The 17882-nt window shown below is 35.9% G+C and overlaps 1 protein-coding gene across 1 annotated transcript; it reads left to right on the top strand.

Annotated features, from left to right (window-relative positions):
• Nucleotides 1–4281: 4281 nt before the first annotated feature.
• Nucleotides 4282–6540, top strand: LOC123666721 (delta-1-pyrroline-5-carboxylate dehydrogenase, mitochondrial). Its single transcript, XM_045600788.1, has one exon. It carries the CDS (start codon nucleotides 4434–4436, stop codon nucleotides 6135–6137), a length of 1704 nt encoding a protein of 567 aa, XP_045456744.1. The 5' UTR covers nucleotides 4282–4433; the 3' UTR covers nucleotides 6138–6540.
• Nucleotides 6541–17882: the final 11342 nt, after the last annotated feature.

Below are 17882 nucleotides of genomic sequence, written 5' to 3'. Positions count from 1 at the left end.
AATGTAATACAAATATTCAGTGATACGTAAGAGTGTATTCAGCGGTGCGTCCGTCGCTAGTGTGTAATTAGTTTTATCACTTTCGCTGCTCATGCACCGTCAATGTATTCTCTTCGACGTTGTACTGTGTATCGTGACTTCGACCTGTGGGTGAAGCAGCGAATGCGCTAAGTCAGCATCGAGCCTTATATAATTACTGTAACAAGGTACAAATGTATGGTGTACTTTCGTCCACACGCCTGCGTGTCGCGTCCGTCGTTAGTTAACGTTAGCGAACTTCGTTTAGCGCCTGGACGCGTGCAAGTGCCTGAGGCGAGGCTCTCGAGCATTTATTGTAGTTTTATTTAGCGTAGCGTAGTTAGGGTAGCTGACTCGTTCAGACACGCTTTAAGAGTGTCATATTATTCGTACGTCCGCTGCGACGTACGCGCGGCGTGTCGAGCGGACGGGATCGAGACTGGGCGCCGGTCGCCGGTCGCCGGTCGCCGGTCGCCGGTCGCCGGTCGCCGGTCGCCGGTCGCCGGTCGCCGGTCACCGGTCGGTGCAGTCGTCGTCCGATGCTGCGCGTACGGAGCATCGCAGGCCGCCCGGCCGACACTTGCCAATGCCTAGTTGTATTTTATGCATATTATGACATTAACGTTAAGTCGCATAGTGATGAATATGTAACGCAATTTGTTTAGATTTGTATCGATTTGTAGTAGTGCTGTCGACCGGGGAGGAAGAGCGGGTTCCGGAAAAGAACTACGATTATAAAATACTCAAGAGGTCCCGCTCGTCCCCGTTAAACCAATGACAAGTGACAATGTTTTAAGCATTATTTTTGTACTTGAACAACATTGTGATGTCCGCATCGTTCGGGTACAAAGTCGGCTCCCGCCGTCGTGAACGGTGGGTCACGTGTAGCGTGAAACGTGTCGCGTGTCACGTTTGCAGTGTCGCGAGCAGTGTGCCGCGTGTTGCGAGCGACGTGTCGCCTATCATGTGTCACGTGTAGTGTCTCACTAAAAGCGACGACGGAGTTGCGCGGAGCTTAGTCATTGCGCTGCGTGCTAATTATGATTATTATCTATGTAATAATGCTAAAACGGCAATAAAATTGTACACAAATTATTATTTTGTTTTAAGTATCCCTTTCCCATATTCAACTCCCTACTTCACGCGTAAAAAAAACTGTTCAAAAATTCCATATGAACATTATTCATAAAGTCGAAAAAGTTAACGATCTATCAATTTTTTATTAAGGGGCTACACTACCTCAGCTCGAATTCAGATTTCATCCGTACTAAAAACACATGAGAATTGAGAGCGCTTGGTCGTTCATCGCGCGAATTATGTGTATTTTCTCCCCACAAACATTATCAATAGTTATTTTTTTTTAAACGCAACATATAAAATGTTTTTCATACTTATTTCAATTACCATGCTTAATCTCAAGTCCATAACTTCTATATTTACTGAGATATCAAGGTTTTAATACAAAAATAGAGGTAACTTTGCGATTTTTTTTGTATCGAGAAAATTTTATGGAATCGTGTTTTCGAAACATATGAAAGATTGTTTATGTCCTGAACTTTCATCATCATCATCATCATTACAGCCTAAACAGTCCACTGCTGGACATAGGCCTCCACAAGTTTACGCCAAAAATAACGTGAACTCATGTGTTTTGCCCATAGTCACCACGCTGGGCAGGCGGGTTGGTGACCGCAGTACTGGCTTTGTCGCACCGAAGACGCTGCTACCCGTCTTCGGCCTGTGTATTTCAAAGCCAGCAATTGGATGGTTATCCCGCCATCGGTCGGCTTTTTAAGTTCCAAGGTGGTTGTGGAACCTTGTTATCCCTTAGTCGCCTCTTACGACACCCACGGGAAGAGAGGGGGTGGCTAAATTCTTTGGTGCCGTAGCCACACAGAACTTTACCATACATAAATTTCAAACTTAAATATTCAGTAGTTTGGAAGATATGGACATCCTGCCGAGTGGAAAATAAGGAATTTGAGGTAGCATACACTCTTAAATTCATATCTGATACTCCAGAGCTGTAGCCCCAAATCTAGCCCTCATCTTTTCCAGTATGTGTATTTAGTAATTACTTAGTATGTTTTCCTAAACCCAAACTTACAAAGAAGAAGAATAACTAAAAAAGCGTGCCACTTTTAAGGTACAAATTACAGATAGTTGTAATGAGTGTTAAATTTTAATTTGTTGTGAATAACATTTATTTTACCCTTAAAACCACTAAATAAGTTACAACCCGCGTTGGCGAAACGGTCACAGCTGGTTTAGGGCGGTTGCAGGTTCGATCTCCTCACATGAAAAACAAGTATTGGCCATACAGATGTTTGCCGTGGGCTGGGCCCACCGTGCCTCGGAGAGCACGTTAAGCCGTCGGTCCCAGTATAAATATTTGAATATATCCGCCAACCCGCATTGGAGCAGCGTGTTGGAATAAGCTCTGATCCTCCTCCTACATGTGGACGAGGCCTATGCTAGCAGTGGAATATTACAGGCTGAAGCGTAAAGCGAGTTACAACACTTAAAAGTAACTAAAGGAGTTACAAAGTTTTACTGATACTGAAGTGTGGCAGCTCCGTAATACGCTTGTATACCTACCTGCAATTAAAAATATTTTTTTTAGAGAGCAGTAACGCACGTTGCGCGGTAAAAAATCACTTTCAGGACAGGTTTCGTTACTGTTTAATACGATTTTCCTCCCCATATTTTTTGTACTTAATATTGTTTCTTAAGAAGTAAACTATAATTAATTTGGATGGTTTATGTAATAAATAAAATTTAAAAAAAAAACTATAGTTAATTTAATAATCTATAATATAAAAATGAGTCGCTAAATGTGTTGCTAAGCGCAAAACTCGAGAACGGTTGGACCGATTTCACTAATTCTTTTTTTAAAATATTCCTTGAAGTACGAGGATGGTTCTTACGGAGAGAAAAATTAAAAAAAAAAAATTTTTAATTTCCTGAAAAAGTCTAAAAACAACACTTTTCTATACTCCCATACAAAAGATTTGTGATAATACTTAAAAGTCAATTTGAACTTTAATACCATACGATAAAGTTTGTGTTAGGCGATACGAAGTTCGCCGGGTCAGCTAGTCTATAATATAAAAATGAGTCGCTGAATGTGTTGCTAAGCGCAAAACTCGAGAACGGTTGGACCGATTTCGCTAATTCTTTTTTTAAAATATTCCTTGAAGTACGAGGATGGTTCTTACGGAGAGAAAAATTCTAAAAAAAAAGTTTTAAATTTCCTGAAAAAGTCTAAAAACAACACTTTTCTATACTCCCATTCAAAAGATTTGTGATAATACTTAAAAGTCAATTTGAACTTTAATACCATACGATAAAGTTTGTGTTAGGCGATACGAAGTTCGCCGGGTCAGCTAGTTATCAAATAAAATGAAACATTTATCAAAAAAAAATACACTAACAAGTTCCTGAATAAGGTAAACATCAAGTTCTCCTTTTAGACCATTTGTAAAGACGAAGTGATTAAAATTCAGAATTTCATTTCATTTTAATAAATTCGGAAGAGATCGTTAAAAAGATAGATAAAACTTATAAAAAGCAATTATGGTATTACTCCTTTATTGCGAAATTTCTCAATGTTCTGAGGACAACGGTTGGTGTACAATATGTTTATAGATTTTATCATTGTGTTACATAATTACTCAGTCCAGTTTATCCCTATTTCTTGGCGCCTGCGTCCTAAATGTAGGTCAGTATTTGAACATGCGCGCTACGATTTTATGGGGATCACTACTTAAGGTACTGTTTGAACAAAAAGTTTAAATTGAAAAATTTGGGCAATTTATCCTTAAATTATTTATGAGTAGCACTTTTAAGTTCTACGTCATTTGTAACTAAATTAAATAAAATTGCTGTCCGATTCACACAAGAAATTGAAAAAGAAAACTCTATAAGAAAAATGACTAAAATACTGTTTTAGAGAAAACGTACACTAAATGTCTATGGATACTCTATCAGCTGAGTGCAAAACCCAAAGAGTTGTATATTTTTACATTTGAAATATTTCCGAAATACATTCAGTCAGTGACGTTTTGAAAATGCAATTTCATGGTTTATAGACAAATCTTATACGAATATTTTTATCACAAAGTAATTCGTTATAACGAGTGACGTGCGATGTGAACATTTCAAACATTGCCGTGAAAATATTTCAAAGGCTGGCTACTTCGTTTCGCTAAAATGTGAATTGGTGAAGGTCATCCTTCGTACGTCCCTGCCAAAGCCAATTGCGTTTTTTCCACGTAGTGACCACGACCTGCCTACTGCATCAGTGTAACCGAGATCGTTGCAGACGACGCGTCTGACATTTACGTAACAAGTTTCATTTCATTTAATAAGGCTAAATCAATTTTAATCTAATCGTCGTGAAAATATTTAACAAAATGATCTCTGCGATTTGTGCAAGATCAGCTCTACGAGCACGGTCCATTGAGCGCTGCATGTCCAGCGTCGTCGAGCTGCCGAAGTTCCAAGATTTTGAAGTACAGAACGAGCCGGTGCTGGATTACCGCGCCGGAAGTAGCGAACGAAACGAATTAGTTATCGAGTTGAAGCGCACCGTCGCCGTAACCGAGGAAGTACCCATCGTAATCGGCGACGAGAACATTAAAGAGGGGGAGCCGCGGTACCAGGTGATGCCGCACGATCATGCTCGCAAAATAGCGAAATATTATTACGCCAGTGAGAAAACTATTCAGAAAGCAATTCAAGTATCGAGCGAGGCACAAAAGCGATGGGATCGTACGCCGTTAGAGAAGCGCCTAAAGATTTGGCAGAATGCTGCCGACATGATGGCCGGAGCGCACCGCCAGCGCCTGAACGCCGCCACCATGCTGGGTCAGTCAAAGTCAGTAATTCAAGCTGAGATAGATTCGGCTGCTGAACTTATTGATTTCTTCCGCTTTAATGTATTCTTTTTAAAAGAAAATGCAAAATATCAGCCTATTTCTGAGAACCCCTCAGTCACAAGAAATTCGCTCAGGTTCAGGGGGTTAGATGGATTTATAGCTGCAATTAGTCCCTTTAATTTTACCGCAATCGGAGGTAATTTAGCTTATACACCAGCACTCATGGGTAATGGTGTTGTGTGGAAACCATCAGACACAGCTCTGCTATCAAACTGGCGCATCTTTAACATCATGAGAGAGGCGGGCCTCCCAGCGGGTATAGTTAACTTTGTGCCGGCTGATGGGCCTACATTTGGCCGTACTATTACTAAATCACCTCAGCTGGCCGGTGTTAATTTCACTGGATCTGTACCCACATTCAATTGGATATGGCATGAGGTTGGTAAAAATTTAAATCTTTACAAAAATTATCCAAGACTTATTGGAGAGTGTGGAGGCAAAAACTACCACTTCATACACCCATCAGCGGATGTGCAATCGGTTGTGACAGCAACAATAAGGTCAGCATTTGAATTTTGTGGACAAAAGTGCTCAGCATGCTCTAGAATGTATGTACCCAGGTCTCTTGCTGAACCTATTAAGCAAGGACTACTAGAGGAACGTGCCAAACTAAAAATTGGTGACCCGACTGATTTCAAAGTGTTCACTGCTGCAGTTATTGATGACAAAGCATTCAACAGGATTACTGGATACATTAAAAATGCTAAAAACAATCCTAAAAATAAAATATTGGGAGGTGGTGAATTTGATGGAAGCAAGGGATACTTTGTTCAACCAACTATTATTGAAACTGAGGATCCTCACGATAAACTTATGACGGAGGAGATATTTGGTCCTGTGCTAACTATGTATGTGTATGAAGACAAAGACCTCAACAAGGCTTTATCACTTGTAGGCTCCTCAACTAAGTTTGCCTTAACCGGTGCAGTGTTTGCTTCAGACAAGAAGTTCTTACAAACTGCACTTGAGGAATTGAAAATGACTGCTGGAAACTTCTATATAAATGACAAGTCAACAGGATCTGTAGTAGGACAACAACCATTTGGTGGCGGTCGCATGTCTGGTACTAATGATAAAGCCGGTGGTCCCAACTATGTCATGCGCTGGACCACTCCCCAATCTATTAAGGAGACTTTTGTACCTCTTCGAGACATTGACTACCCCTACATGAGAGAATAAAGGAAGAGAGGAAAATTTTATGCTCACAACTTAAGACCTTATTCAAATTATCAGTACAATAATTAATTATCGGCTAGCATCATGCTTAAGTAGAGTAAAATTAAATGTTCTGATGTAGAATTTATTGTAGTAAGCAACTAAATTACTGGTAAATATTATTAGGATCAATATGTCATCATAATTATTGTAGAGATCTTAATTTAATCGAGTCGAATGTGGTATTTCATTCATATCATACTTAAATTGTATTAATAAACTGTATTATTATTGTATAAGTAAAAAATGTTACTATTAAGTTTTTAATGAAAATGTTATAAATACCTTTCTTTGATGTTTCATCAGGCTGATTATAGTTTAGATACGATCCTTTGTATATTTGAATAAAGTATAATTATTATCGTAATAATATTTTGGTAGAAAGATGGAACCTTGCCTATATTCGGCCCACTACTGCTCTTATCGGTGTGTGTACTATTTGCTTGTTCCTTATCATTACTGGGTTCTCGCATTATTTATTTATCAGATATCTGACGCCCTTGCCTGCTCTCTTACATAATCAACTGCATTTATGATTTTTAATGTTAAAATTGTGTAATTCTTTGTATATTAACTTCCATACATTGGAAGATTGGGTTTCTAATACATGTTACTATTTTTATGCTTTTTAAAAAAAGTATATTTTGTTACAAAAAATGAAAAAAAGTGTTCTGATACAATTGATGTATTTAATTTTGAACTAAATTATCTGTTGTTATTTATTGTGTTTATTGTAAGTCAATAAATTATATTAGTGCTCAATTAATTACTTTTATTTTGCAATCATATTTTTGAGAAACTCATCGTAAATATTTACATATCAGAATATTTATTTCTTTCTAATACAAAAATAAATTTTACATATCCTCTTACTTTATTTTCAAATAAATTAAAACTAAATTTATACTTCTTAATTACTTGTTACAGTTATTTCAGTAGTGTTTTTTTATAAGAATAAAAACTTGTCTTCTAATCAGTAAGATTCCTGTTTTGTATCGTTAATTTTTTAATTTTAAAAATACAATTACAATTACGTCGTTCTCTAAAAAAAAACATGTAAGTGTAAACTTCTAAGTGCTGACATGTTGAAGTTTTTTTTCTAAATATGCTAACTAAATACAAGTAGGTACGTAACTGTAAAATTGTCTGGCGTTCGGATAAAAACAGAAATTTAAATAAAAAATGAGAGTAATAATTAGTGTAACTTCTATTGTTTACAGATTGAAAAGATCTCGAGAGTGACACATTTAAAGTAAAATAATATCACAACTAGAAGCTGCTGGCGATTTCTTGCACGTTGTTTCGATTTTTAACCGACTTCAAAAAAAGGAGAAGGTTACTCAATTCGACCGATATATAATTGTTGTTAAATATAATTGTTATATCAATATATTCTTTTTTTTAGAAGACTATTTTTAAATAATTTTATCATTTAAATTACAAAAATATAAAAGAATAAAATTTTATTATTTAATTTAAATTAATTTTATTAAGCCTTTTATATGTAAAAAAATCGATGTTTTAACTATTTTGTGCAGCAAATAATCAGTTAATGGATTTATTTATTTTAAATGTTTTTTTAGATGGCTGCCAGTCGAGGATTGAATGACGACCTGATCAGTTCAATCTTAAATCACGAATCTGGTGATGAAGAAGAGGGAGATGTGATAAATCAAAGTCAGTTAACAGAATTATCTGATGATGAACCCGATGGTCTTATAGAAGATTTTCGCATAAACGAAGACGAAGATGCTGTTTTTGATACCTGTGAGAAAGCACCTACGTATTCGGCCTTGGACACAGAGATTGATAATAGTGATGATGAGATGACTTTACATGAATTATTACAAGATTTGAGAAGGAAAGGAAAAGTAAAAGTTTTAGAGGTGCCAAGGGTTCTTTATGGAAAAGGAAAGAATAAGAGACATAAATGGAGTGGTGAACAACCAATAAGACGTCGCATTGCTCAACGAAACATCATTTTGCATGTGATGGGTAACAAGGGCGCAGCTAAAGATATTACAAATCCGATACAGGGTCGGTCTCTTTATTTTACCAATGAAGTATTGGGCAAAATTGTAGAACACACAAATGCGGAGATTGCAGTACAGCAAAAGAATTATAAAGGTTTTCAAGAAGAAGAGGGTGAAGAAGTTATCGGATCATCGTCAAGCACGTTTGCGTTTGTAAAACTGGTATCACTAATTGAATTAAAGGCCTTATTCGGCCTTTATTATTTAGCAGGCGTTTTCAAAACGAATGATATGAACACCAAGGAAATCTTTGACAAACATTCTGGAGTGGCACTTTTTAGAGCTACAAAGAGCCGTTGTAGATTTGAGTTTTTGACAAACTGTCTTCGGTTTGACGACAAACAGACTCGTGAAGAACGTCGTGTAAACGATCGCTTGGCCCCAATCAGAGAGATTTTTGATCAAATTATTGTAAGTTGTGAAGAATTATACTCGCCATCTGATTGTTGCACTATTGACGAACAATCAATACTGGGGCAAGTATCCCAATGGGGTGAGCACGTTCAACGCCGCCAAAACGCAGGCTTGTTTGTTCTCCGCCAAACGGAGTCCTTTCAACTTGACTCCTACTTTCCGTGGTACACCTGTCCCTGTGTCCGATACCCTCGACTTCCTTGGCATAGAGTTGAATTCTAACCTCAACTTTGGCAATTACATTGAGTCCAAAGCGCAAACTGCGGCCAGAAAGCTTGGCATCTTAAATAAGGTTAAGCGATATTTCACGCCTGAACAGCTTCTTACGTTGTACAAAGCTCAAGTCCGATCGTGCATGGAATATTGCAGTCACTTGTGGGATGGCTCAGCTAAATATCAACTCGCCACACTGGACTCAGTGGAACGCAGAGCCAAGCGGCTAATCGGTAATGCAAGTTTGGTGAAATCTCTTCACACTCTGGTTCACCGAAGAAAGGTTGCCAGTCTAACGGTATTTTACAGGTTGTACTTTGGGGAGTGTGCCCTGGAGCTGCACGAGCTCATACCCCATCTCCTTTCTTCCATCGGACTTTCAGACGTACCGCAGGCTTTCATCCCTACCTGATTGATATACCTTTCATACGTACAAAGCGCTTCGAATCATCTTTTTTAATGCGCACAGCCAAGGAATGGAATTCCCTGCCGGCGTCTGTATTTCCGAGTTCATACTACCCGAACATGTTTAAAACGCGAATGAACAGGCTTCTTCTGGGCGAACTCGCTCCATCTTCGACCTCGTCTGTGCTCTAGAGCTAGACTGAGGTCAAGAGTAAGCCCATAACATAATAAAAAAAAGAACAACTATTGTCATTCCGTGGGCGATGTCTCTTCAAAATGTATATACCTCCAAAACCAGATAAGTACAGGATTAAAATTTTAATGATTTGTGATGCAAAAACCGCTTACATGTTGAAAGCTATTGTGTATGTAGGTCAGAAAAATGCACCGCCAAACTTATCAATTCCTGAGTATTATGTTGTTGAACTTTCAAGGCCAATAGAAAAGTCTCGTCGTAATATTATGATGGATAATTGGTTCACCAGCATCCCTTTAGCCAAGAAATTACTAGAAAAAGACTTGACCTTGGTTGGAACGACACGCAAAAATAAGAGTGAGATACCACAATCATTTTTAGAGTTAACAGGTCGTGAACAAAATACTGCTATGTTTGCAAATGATGGAGCGCTAACACTTTTATCATATTGTCCACCTAAAAAATCTCATAAAAAAGTTGTGATTATGCTTTCAACTCTCCATGATACTCCAGACAAAAGCAACGAAGTTCAATTATACATTTTTATAACAAAACAAAAGGAGGGGTGGACGTTTTCGACGCAATGGCCAAAAAATACTCTGTCCAAAGAAAAACCAAACGTTGGCCAATGGCCTTATTTTATGGGTTATTGAATGCAGTGGGTATTAACTCCTGGGTCCTCTACAAGTGTTCAAGAGCAAATAATAAACCAAACATAAAGTTCAGACGCACTTTTTAAAAAAAATTAGGCTTAGGTCTCATTGGTGAACATTTGGAGGAACGTTATCAAAAACCGATTTTGAGGAGGGATATAAAAGATTCCATTGCAGCTATCCTCAAAAAACCACCGGATTTTCCCAGGTCTGTTGCTGTACAGCAGACACAAGGACGTTGTGGCTTTTGTCCAAGATCTAAAGACAAAAAAAGTAAAACGATGTGCCATAAGTGTAAAATACCTATTTGTTTGGAACATCAGATTAAAGTCTGTGAAAAATGCTCAATTTAATACAAAGATTTTATTATAAGACTGATTTGTTAATTGTAAGTTCCTATTATTTGATAATAAAAAATATTTTCATACATTGGTTTTTATTTACAAAAATTCCACGCATTTATGTACGGGGTACTCTAGCACCCCAATATAGGAATAGCTAGGGCCCAGGATAGTGTAGGATTCTAGGGTTAACAACTCGTCATGGAAATAAAATACACTTTAGTAACTAAATCATTAACAATATTATCTTTAATATTACTTAAATTGTTTAATTCCTACGGTAGGTAATCAATAACATACGAGATTGAAAGATAAGCAAGTCTACCTACATACGCCACCTAATTCAATTTAATATTGTGTGAGCGTGATTAATAGCATACTTATACATCGAGACATCTATATTCTAACAATACCTACAGTCCTACATTATACACATATACTTTCGTAATAAAGATCTTCAGTTGATGCAGTGCATAGACGTAATATACTGACAATTATTACGTCCATGATGCAGTACAGCCTGCAGGTAGGTATTAGGTACTACTAGTAATAAATTATTGATGTCAGTAGCTATCTTTTACGCGGGAACAATAGTACCTACGCCATAACATTGTTTCTAAATTATAATCTTACAAATTTTGATTTATTATTGAGCTTTGCAGTTTTATCTGCGTAAATAATGTCTTCATTAAAAAATTCATCATAAAATTTTGTTTTTAAATCGATTCCGCGTTATCGAGAAACAAATGTAGGTACATATATTTACAGAAACGTAAACAATTTAAAATTCGTAGGATATTCAGTACTCCGACTTCGTATTTGCTTCATAAGTTCATATTAACCAATAACCAATGCGCATTGTTTTAACGGCAATGACCACAGAGTACCTTCATTGTAATAGTAGGCAATGACGTTAATGGTTACTGGCTACTGCTCCACTTTAGAAGGTTATAGCATATAAGCATAATTTACATCTAGGTTTGTGAGCTGTAATTATGTATGTCAATACAAATGTTAACAATAATACTCTTTATATATTATAATGTTAAGAAAAAACAGAAGTGCATTTTACTATATTTTCATAACTTTTACTATGTTTTTATAACTCTCCGCACATAGATAGTTGCAAGTAGAATATTGTTACATTTAGTATATCAAGCACCCCACGCTTTTTACTCTGAATTGAATTATTCTCTTAATAACTTTTATTTATTTATTTATTTATTTATTTTATAGGTACATACACAGAATACATACAAAACATTATATATGAATCATTACTACATTATTATCTAATATGTATCCCATTACGGAGTACACAACATTCCACCATATATTAATTGTCATGAAGCAAGTATAATTAAGATAACATCACATAAATTTTTTTAAAGTAAAAAGCAAAAATCCTACTCATTAACAATAAAATTCATTTTAAACGATCAAAATCAAATTTATATAAAAAAAAAATAGGTAAAAAAACTTTTTAAGTTAAACGGTTTTATGTTAAACATACATTGCAATGTTTAACATAAATGTACTAAAAACCAAAAAATAATAAAATAGATACAGTCGTGGGAATTATAAACATATGCATAGACTAGACTAAAATAAAACCGTGGGGCACGTCAATTATCTACAATCGTTGATTAAAATGTTTGTTTTGTAATGTTACACTATAATTAGGCAGTTGTTCAACCGACAACGATGGACGTGTGATAAGTAGGGCTAGAATGTGGAAACAAGCTAGCAAGCTCGATTATAAGCGAGTTTTAGGGTTTCATAGTGGTGAGCGAGTAGTACTTTTATCATATGTTTTGTCGATTAAAGACAAACTACGAGCAGTGAAACGATTCCTCGCCAGCCAGCAGTGTGAATGTCCAACGATAAACTAGTTGAAACATCTCTTTTATTTACATGGAGTGTATAACTATTGGAATTTCCATGAGCAAGAAAATAGTAAGTAATTTCCTCACCGTCTGCGGGCCAACTGCCTATTTTAACGACGAAATCGAATTAAACGATTCTTCTATCGCACATTAAGTCGATAATTTGTAGACAATTGACGTGCCCCACGGTTTTATTTTAGTCTAGTCTATGCATATGTTTATAATTCCCACGACTGTATCTATTTTATTATTTTTTGGTTTTTAGTACATTTATGTTAAACATTGCAATGTATGTTTAACATAAAACCGTTTAACTTAAAAAGTTTTTTTACCTATTTTTATTTTCTAGTTTTTAGTTTTTATTTCGCATTCTGTTTAATTCATTTAGTGCTTCATTATTGCAAGGCCCATCTTAAATATTGAGGTTGTATAGTGCACTGTATTCTTCTTGTCAAGCCCTTTTATTTGATACCCATATTGGTGGGATTGATAAAAAATTGTTATCAGACATTTGGTAGCGGCGGCCAGCTTAGATTTCAATTTTGCATAGTAAATTGTATTCTGCTTGTTGAGCCCTTTCATTTGATACCCATGTTGATGGGATTGATAAAACCTAAGTTATCCGCCATTTTGTAGAGGCCGCCATCTTGGATTTTAATTTTATATAGTACATTGATTATACTGGTTGAGCACTTTCATTTGATACCCATATTGATGGGATCGATAAAACCTACGTTATCCGCCATTTTGTAGCGGCCGCCATCTTGTATTTCAATTTTTTATAGTATATTGTATTCTGCTTGTTGAGCCCTTTCATTTGATACCCATATTGATGGGATTGATAAAACCTACGTTATCCGCCATTTTGTAGCGGCCGCCATCTTGGATTTCAATTTTTTATAGTATATTGTATTCTGCTTGTTGAGCCCTTTCATTTGATACCCATATTGATCGGATTAATAAAACATAAATTATCCGCCATTTTGTAGCGGCGGCCATCTTGAATTTATAATGTTAATGAATAAACATAATTGTATTGTCACCAAAATCCAAAGTGTATACAAAATTTCAGATTAATCGGTTGACAGGAAGAGGGTGAAATTTGAATTACTAAATTTGACCCAAGAATAATAAATAAAACAAACGGGGTGAGCTAAATAAAACCGTTTAAAAAGTCAAAGGTAAGTCAAGAGAATATTAATAATCAAATATAACTAAAATTTAAATAATTATATCAAAATGTAAAAATACAATAATTGCTATATGTATGTATAACTTAAACTTTATTTCGAAGTAATTGATTATGATTGATTGTCCGATCTTCTACTACTATAATATAAAATCTTTGTAATTAAAAGTTACAAAAGAGAATAGAAAGAAAAAAGAAGAGTGAATGCAGGAAACATGCTGAATGGAGCTTTGCACTCCTTTATGAGCAGTCGGAAGGTGTCTAACAAGGCTCGTTTGGCTGTCCATGAGGGGGTGTCGGTTCCGACACTCATGTACGGAAGTGAAAGTTGGGTACGGCAGAAGAAACATGAAAGCAGAATAAATGCAGTTGAGATGAGACCGTTAAGACGTATGATAGGAATTAGGAGGTAAACTGAGTGACAGGATAAGAAATAGTAAGATAAGGAAACGTTGTGGTCTGAAAAAAGATGTAGTGACAAAAATTGAGAAAGGTATGCTCAGATGGTTTGGTCATGTCGAGAGAATGAGTGAAGAACGATTGACGAAAAAAGTGTATAAGGCGAGTGTGGATGGAAGGGTTGCAAGGGTAGACCTAGGCGGACGTTCCGAGACCAAATAAGGGACATCTTGAAAAAAGGCCAGGTCAAGAGCATGTATGAAGGGAATAATGAAAGTGGGCAAGCAAACGAAGTATGTAAGGATCGTAGCAAGTGGAAAGAAGTGGTCTCTGCCTACCCCTACGGGAAAGAGGCGTGATTATATGTATGTATGTAATTAAAAATTATTTTCTATTTTTTAGTTCGATTAGCTATTAAAGCGTGGCTTTTTTTAGTTTTTCAAACCATAATTTATTTTTTAGTGAAAATTATGCTCAAAGATTCCGTTACATAAATACATAAACCCCAAGCTAATAAAAGCGTAGTAAAAAGAATAACTAATCCGCGCGGGGCGAAGCCACGAACTTCGCGCCGAACGCCACGCGAAGCGTACGGGAAACAGCTAGTAAATAATTGTGTTTGCTCACAAACGAAAAAAAACCGACTTCAATTACATCGACGAGTAATACAACGTAGATGGACGAAAAAATAGTCAAGTAACTACGCGTTATCAAAGATTACTCAAAAAGTAGTTATCAGATCTCAATAAAATTTATATGTGACCACATGACAAACATCAGCTTTCGATTAAATTAAAAATTATCAAAATCGGTACACCCAGTAAAAAGTTATTACGGATTTTCGAGAGTTTCCTTCGATTTCTCTGGGATCCCATCATCGAATCCTGGTTTCCTTATCACGGTACCAAACTAGGGATATCTTCTTTCCAACAAAAAAAGAATTATCAAAATCGGTATATCCAGTAGAAAGTTATGCGGTATAATACAACGTAGGTTGACGAAAAAAGCGTCAAGTAAAAACGCATTATTAGATATAACTCGAAAAGTAGTTGTTAGATCTCAAAAAAATTTAAATGGGACCAATTGGCACACACCACCTTTCGATTAAAATAAAATTTGTCGAAATCGGTCCACACGGTCAAAAGTTCTGATGTAACATACATTAAAAAAAATACAGTCGAATTGAGAACCTCCTCCTTTTTTGGAAGTCGGTTAAAAATAAACAAGGTAAAAAATGCAACTAGCCTAAAAAAGTATCTGCCTCTGTTGTGCTGTGTTGAGTGCCCCAGATCGCGCGCTAGCTTTATCTCTCTTATTACTTTCTTACAGAGTATCGACGAAAGAATTTATTTATCCTGGCGGTCATAATAAGGATATTGGGAAACTGTTGAAACTGCATTGTCATCGGTCCTTGATACGTGTGCAAAGTTTCAAATTAATAAAACTTCTGGAGATTAGTGAAAATTATGCTCAATGATTCCATTACATACGTACATACATACATACAATCCAAGCTAATAAAAGCGTGGTAAAAAATAAAGAGGTAAGAAATAACAGCTTATTATTAAGTAACTTTAAAATCGACATATTTGAAAAAGAAAATGTTATGAAGGCATAGATAAAGAGGATATAGGGTCATTTCACCTGTTCGCGTCCATCGCCCGATTCGCGTCCATTTTACGGATCTCTCTCTTTGAAAACTCTCGAAATTAAGTATACTAATACACCAACTAATAAGTCGTAAAGTGATTACCGGCAATACTTAATGTATAAGAGGCACGCACGCATAGACAAAAGTTCCGTGCGTCCAAGCAATCCTGGGTAGAAAAAATAGTCTGGGCTGTTCAACAGCGCGCGAAGGCGCGGGATATGAAAAGAAAAAAACAGTGGGCAGCGATGCGTTTGTAGGTAAGTATTTTATTGTTTTATGTCTGTTTTGGATACATAGCTGTTTCTAGGCGTTGATGATGATAAAAGGAATTATATTAATTATGAATTTGCTTATTTTTTTATAGCTAACAGTTAAGATAATGTGGACGCGAATTATTACACCGAATTTATAAAACTTCCACTTTGCGTTCGCAATGGACGCAAACTACAGGGACTAATAATAAAAGTAAATCGCGTCCATTTCTTAAATTAATTCTATAAGTTTAATACCTATAACTAATAACCACAAGTTTTATACCTATTCTACTTTGAATGAAATGAGTAATTTATTTCTTTTTTTTTCTGTAGATGAATTCTTTGCAGATAAGAAAGAAGAAGGAAAAAAGAACGTACACAGAAGAAGATTTAAGGAAAGCGTTGCACGAAATTCGAGAGAAGAAGAAATCGGTAAGACAAGCACCTATGCAAAAAATATGTTATTCCGAAGACCACAATATTGGAGAAAATCAGTGGGTGCAGACCAAGAGGGTTCAAAAACTTATCCAAACAAATAAATAAAATTGGCGTGTCTGTTTTCAATATTAAATTAACGGCTTTTGACTAAATGCATATGGATTTATACACGGTACATATACCAATATAACATTTTTTTTTGAAATTTTGTTTGTCTGTCTACTTGCTCCGACTAATCTCTGAAACGGCTGGACTGATTTTGACGGGACTGGCAATAAGCTAATGTAATAAATACGGAGACATGAATTGAAGGATAAGTCAAATCATTCTCTCTTTGTGCATGTCTCCGACTGCATGTTATGTACGACGTTGCATAAAGATTCGAAGGACTACCGTATTAATATATTTTAAATGTACAGCACAAAATGTTTGATATTGTTTCTATTTATTTCGCTGACTTTGTGTGCATATTGAATTTTTATCTTGTTCCAGCTTTTTTAGTTGATTTTCTATTAGTTGTTCTTCACGCAGGCGGGTTTTTTGTTTTTTTTTTAATTATTATTTTTTTCTTTTACTAGCTGACATCTACTGGGAGCGTTGCGGGAATATCTGAGGGTCGATCAATACTATTAATCATCATTACAACCTATACAGTCCACTGCTGGACATAGGCCTCCACAAGTTTACGCCAAAAATAACGTGAACTCATGTGTTTTGCCCATAGTCACCACGCTGGGCAGGCGGGTTGGTGACCGCAGTACTGGCTTTGTCGCACCGAAGACGCTGCTGCCCGTCTTCGGCCTGTGTATTTCAAAGCCAGCAGTTGGATGGTTATCCCGCCATCGGTCGGCTTCTTAAGTTCCAAGTTGGTTGTGGAACCTTGTTATCCCTTAGTCGCCTCTTACGACACCCACGGGAAGAGAGGGGGTGGCTAAATTCTTTAGTGCCGTAGCCACACAGCACTATTAATACCAAAGAGTAATATAATACTATTAGCCATTACACACTCTTCTAGAAGTCGCAAGCCACAAGCGTCAATTTAAAACAGATAGACCTAAACATGGTATTAATATACTGATTATTATAAAGCACATATAGATTTATTTATATTCAAATTACAAATGTGTAAAGTTTGTTTATAACTTTATTCTAGGTTTCTCTCAAAATTTGTAGTACCTACCACTTCACTAGTTTGATTGCAACTTCCTAATATGACCTTCAAAATTATAATTATAAAATAATAATTTGTAGAAAACACAGACTAAAAAGATGACGACACTTAATTTTCATGTTTTTTAACCTACCCCACCCCAGCCTGCAAAATAATGATATTTGTAATCAAAAAAATACTAATTGATAGATTTTGAATTGCTCAATTCAACTACGTTGTCCTTTTAAATTGCTCACCTCAAATTATTTAAGTAAAAATTAATTATTTTTTTTTAAATCAAATATTTTCAAACTCCTATATCTTTTGATGTATACAATATTTTAAATTGCTCAAAGTGTTAAAAAACTGCTCAAGTTGCATTTATAATTGCTCAAGTATAGTTTGGAACAGATCCACTTCCCTTAATTTTTAAATAAATATAAATAGTTTGAACAAATAAAATAATGATATTTGTAAAAAAATGCTA

This window comes from Melitaea cinxia, chromosome 2, assembly GCF_905220565.1.
Source record: "Melitaea cinxia chromosome 2, ilMelCinx1.1, whole genome shotgun sequence".
Lineage (NCBI taxonomy): Eukaryota > Metazoa > Arthropoda > Insecta > Lepidoptera > Nymphalidae > Melitaea > Melitaea cinxia.
The sequence above is the reverse complement of the archived record's forward strand: the minus strand, read 5'-3'. Positions and strand labels throughout refer to the sequence as shown.

Coding starts and splice junctions, on each gene's coding strand:
- LOC123666721 (XM_045600788.1), top strand. CDS start 4,434: ATGATCTCTGCGATTTGTGCAAGATCAGCTCTACGAGCACGGTCCATT.